The sequence below is a fragment of the Neophocaena asiaeorientalis genome, unplaced genomic scaffold (genome assembly GCF_003031525.2).
Source record: "Neophocaena asiaeorientalis asiaeorientalis breed wild unplaced genomic scaffold, Neophocaena_asiaeorientalis_V1.1 scaffold223, whole genome shotgun sequence".
In the NCBI taxonomy this organism is placed as follows: domain Eukaryota; kingdom Metazoa; phylum Chordata; class Mammalia; order Artiodactyla; family Phocoenidae; genus Neophocaena; species Neophocaena asiaeorientalis.
Window position 1 is genome coordinate 3,361,310 of NW_020175045.1, and position 4,790 is coordinate 3,366,099.

Genomic DNA, 4,790 nt, shown 5'->3' on the forward strand with positions numbered 1-4,790 from the left:
AGACCCCAACTTAAAATGCTGCTTTTGTATTTACCACTTGTTAAAACTTTTCTGTCTCCTAAACTAGTATTTCCTTGTTTACCTGATGGAAAGACATCTCAGTGAAACTCCGGTGCCTTCATTCTTCATTCTGTTTAGCTAAGGACCGTTTCTAGTTTAAATGCCGATGGTCTTATGGGGGGGCGGGGGCTTGTCGAATGATTGCTCGGTGAGGCTGCTAGAACATTGAAGCAACTTGTACTTTCTCAGATTTTCACGTACCGCTGCTCAAAAGAGGGCTGCAGGCGGAAAGAGATGCTGCGGGTGGCTTGCGCCGAGTGTCGCGGCAGCTTCTGCATTCAGCACAGACATCCTCAGGACCACGGCTGCACCCGCGGAGGCCCCGCTGCCAGCACGGCGGGGTGAGGAGAGGCCCGGCTCGGCCTGCATGGCGTTGGGACAACCTGGACCCGTGCTGCGCGCTCAGCACTTGGTGTTGAGCATTCGCTGTAGGGGTTTGGGTGGATATGATCTTAATTAAAAGCGGATTCCAAATCGAAGGCGGATTCGAGTCGTCATTTGCTGGGACTGCAGTTCTGGAGCCAGAAGTGCCTGCTCACCGTGCGGGGCCATGGGGAGGGTCTCCCCCGGCCTCCCCCTCGCGAGGGTGCTTCCCGTAGGCTCGGGGCTCTCTGGCTTGTGGACGCGTCACCCTGGCCTTCCACCTTCCTGTGGCGTTCTCCCTGTGCACGGTGCTGTCCAAGCGTCCCCTCTGCATGAGGACACTGGTCTGTGGGGTCAGCGTACTGTGAGCTCACCCTCCCTAACCTCCAGCGACCCTCCCTCCAAATAGGTCCTGGGTGTCGGAATCCACCCCACCTTCTGATGGGGGCAGTTCAGCCCCTTCACCGGTTATTTACAGGGAGAACCTTCCTCAGGTCGGTGGAAAGGTCTGCCCCCACCTTCCGTGGGTAGGAATGGAAGCCCGAGTCACCTGTCCCTTCCACTCGGCCGTTTCTCGTGGTGTCTGTGCCCGAGCCGGGCTGGGGGGTGACCTCGTCCCTGCGTGCGTGGCTCTCGGCACCGGTGAGGGGTTGGCTGAGCTCTGACCTGACCCTTCTGCGCAGGTGCTCGGCAGCAAGGGACTCGGAACCTGGGCCGTCGGGGGCTTCACGCGAGGGGCCGGGCGGCTGGCTGGCTCGGCGCTTCAGGTACTGGTCGGGGGCGCGCGGTGTTGCTGCCCTTGTGTCGGACGGGGCGGTTCTCTGTCCCGCCGGTGAGTGCTCAGCGGTTGTGGTACGGCTCATGACTGGCCACCCGGAGCTCCGCGCTCCGTCACAGCTGGATGGGATGGAGCGGGACGCACGCCCGGCCTTGGGCTTTGTCAACCCCGGGTGCGCACGCAGGTCCCGCCAGCACAGGGCGACGAGAGTAACACTTTGTAGCTGGTTTCTGAAGCACTGTGATTGGCGAATGTCTTTTGTATGATCACCCGCTTGTAGTTAATCAAGACAAACCTAAGAACATAAGCTGTTTTCTTCTCTTTCAGGTGGAGAGTAAAGCGTTGATGTGACTGTATCTGTTCAAACTGGCCTCTTTCCGTACATGATTTGCACTTTGTGGATACTTTTATGCTCTAGCACTTCCATACTTCCCACGGCGAGCAGCTCTGCCCTGAGCTGAGTTGGTCAGGGGCTTCTGTCACTTAAACCACTGACAGTGGATCTCACTGTGTCTTCCTCACGCGGCATCTGAGCTCAGGCACGGGGGCGGGACTACACCTACCCTGTTAGGGGTCCTTGTCCAGAGGTGGCCCCCAGCCCACCGCTCCTGTTCGACTGAGAGAACAGCCTGTGACCCTCTGACTGCAAGCATTGGGGTGACACCGAGGGCTTTGGGGCCTGTCAGGAGCGCCGTCATCTCCTGGGACCTCAGGGAACCGGATGAAGAGAAATGCCATCCCAGGCATAGCCCCAGGGGCACCCAGCCATGCGCTCCAGACATCCCACTGCTTGCGGATTAACAAAAATCCAAGCAGTTTCTCTTCCTTGTTTGGTTTCATAGCCTCAAAATATAATGGTTGTGACCAGCTAGAGGGGTGGGATAGGGAGGGTGGGAGCGAGGTGCAAGAGGGAGGGGATATGGGGCTATATGTATACACCTAGCTGATTCACTTTGTTGTATGGCAGCAACTAACACACCATTGTAAAGCAATCATACTCCAGTAACGATGTTTTACACACACACACACACACACACACACACACACACACATATATAGTGGTTGGGGGGTGTATTCAGTTCCCATCCCACGGGTGGGTTATCCAGCTCTTTCTACGCCCTGTCCTGTTGGTGGCGTTAGATCTGGACCCGTGGTTGTCCAGGTGCACCAGAATCGTGCGGGGCCTGGTAGAGCAGTGCCACCGCCCCCCACCCCACCCCAGCGGAGTTCCTGACGCTGTGGGTCTGGGGACTACGTGGACGGAGTCCTTTCTGCGGTCCAGGGCCAGTGCAGCGGCCACTGGCCGCCAGGGAGCACGTGGAGCCAGCGTCCAGCGTAGCCGCAGAGCTGTCACCTTCATTCAGTCATTAGGAAACCGTGTTGAGTATGTCAAGAACATGAATATGTGAATCTGGTTTTTCAGCTGTAAATTTTATAAAATCTAAGTACAGATCAGGTCTTTCTCAAGTAAGGTTAATGTCCAAATTGAGACACTGGGTTTTGAAGTCAATGCCAAAAAAAGTGAGATATCTTACTGTTAGAGACATTTACAGGTCGAAGTATTTTGGACATGATGGATTAAATAAAACGTTAAAGCGGGTTTTACCTGGTTTGGTTTTGTTTTTTAATTGTGGGTACTAGAAATTTTAAAAGTAGGTAGATGGGGCCTTCCCTGGTGGCGCAGTGGTTGAGAGTCCGCCTGCCGATGCGGGGGACACGGGTTCGTGCCCCGGTCCGGGAAGATCCCACGTGCCGTGGAGCGGCTGGGCCCGTGAGCCATGGCCGCTGAGCCTGTGCGTCCGGAGCCTGCGCTCCGCTACGGGAGAGGCCACGGCAGTGAGAGGCCCGCGGACCGTAAAAAAAAAAAAAAAAAAAAAAAAACGGGGCTCACGTCATACTTTTTAGCGCCATTCTTGATCATCCAAACTAAAGGACAAAAGACGTGCATGTTTTATCAGGAATTATCAACTTAGGGGTCCACTCATGTTTCTTAACTGTGATTGGAGTATTTAAGTGTATTTAAGAGCTTTCTGAGAAGTTAGTATTTTCCTTAAGGACCTGTGTGAATAGACACTGAAGTGGCGCAGAGGGTGAAAGGTCAGGAAAGCAGTCAAGGTCACAGGCATCCTTACGGCTGCTGCGTGGTCTCCCAGGACCTGGGCGTGTCATCGCTCCTCTGCCCGGCTGCTCAGAGAGGGTTTCCTGGACGGCCTTGCTGTGCTGGAGGGGACGTGTTTCAGAGTTTGGTGGAAGGTGCCAAGTTGCCATCCAGAAAGTCATGCCAGCTTCCTCTCCATCAGTTTCCGCACACCCTCATCAGCTGTTTCATTGGCTTAGTTTTTTCTTAATGTGGTGAAAACATGGTGTCACCGTGCTTTAAATGGGTACGTCTTATATTAGTAAAGTTAAGCATTTTCTGAGAATTGCCCATTCGAGGAGTTTAAGGGCGTCAGTGGGCGTGGCCGAGGGACCGGGAAGCCACAAGTGTATTTTAAATTTTCGTAGAGAGTGCTAACATGAGAAAGTTCAGAGAATTCCTTTGAGTGTCACAAGTTTGCATGCATTTTTGAGAGAAGGCTTGTCAGGAAGTCGTGTGGTTTGTGGTCACCCGTTGGGCGGGAAGGGCTCACTTCCTTAGCTGCTGGGGCGCTTCATTGGAAATGTTTGCAAGACGTGGGATGATGAGGTCGTGGCTCGGCCACTTGATGAGTGACCTTGAGCACGTTGTGTAACGTTGGCTGTAGTTTCTTCACCTACAAATGGCAGCCTCAGGTGGGATGGGGCGAGGCTAACAGGCACTCTAACAGGTGCCCCGAGGCACAGGGCTCTCCAGGTGTGCAGGCTCTGTCTAGGCCTCGGTGCCCGGCGGTGGGCCCACCACTGCCCTACTGGACGAGTGGGCGTCAGGTCGGCCTTTTCAGGGAGTCCATCGCGTCTCTGGAGAGGGTCTGGCTCGTGGGGAGGGAGAGCCAGGGAGCAGCTGAGCGTTTTCTCCCACTGGCTGGGGTCTTCACCCACGTGCGGCCGCGCCCTCCCTGCCGAGGCTGCGGTCCTGCCTCTCAGTTCCGAGCAGGGCGAGGGGCCAGGCTGCCTGCCCAGTGTCCGGTGACTGGTCCCCCGGCCGAGGTGGTGCGCGGCTGCGGTATCAGAAGTGCCCACAAGGTGTCACTAGAGGGCCTCCCGAGAACTGAGAGCTGGTGGACTAGGTAGGACCTTAGTTCCTGCTGGAAACTGGGCCCAGGATCCTGGGAAGGACAGACACGATCAGCCCGTCAGCCCCAAGTCAGTGTTTGCAGGTCATTCATGTTAAAAGTGATCGGGGGTGTTTTTAAATGTATCTTTAATCCGGCTTCCCCATTCATTCTTGGCAGTAATGCTATGACCAAATCTGAAAGGTAGGTTCTGAAATGAGTTCCTGAAACGTTCGTAGTTTTCCAAGTTTTAAGCTTGAGAATGAGGACCGTGGACATTTACTCACCTTTGCAAATGTTGTGAGACGTGGTGTGTTTGGGGAAGGTGGTGAGAGGGAGACTAGTCTGACTTTTCTACTTGGTCTGGTGTCAACGTTCCCCAGATAAATGTTCATTTG

The 4,790-nt window shown here is 54.8% G+C and overlaps 1 protein-coding gene across 4 annotated transcripts in view; it reads left to right on the forward strand.

Moving 5' to 3' along the window:
* ZFAND2A (zinc finger AN1-type containing 2A) overlaps positions 1–2,065 on the forward strand; it is an 8,326-nt gene extending 6,261 nt beyond the window's left edge. For 3 of the 4 annotated variants that reach the window (XM_024763461.1, XM_024763459.1, XM_024763462.1), the window contains 3 exons: positions 250–401; positions 1,107–1,190; positions 1,529–2,065. In XM_024763461.1, coding sequence (XP_024619229.1) covers positions 250–401; positions 1,107–1,190; positions 1,529–1,547 — 255 coding nt within the window. In that variant the 3' untranslated portion in view covers positions 1,548–2,065. The remainder of the gene's footprint in view (positions 1–249; positions 402–1,106; positions 1,191–1,528) is intronic. The other variant, XM_024763463.1, reaches the window with a different exon arrangement.
* Positions 2,066–4,790: the final 2,725 nt, after the last annotated feature.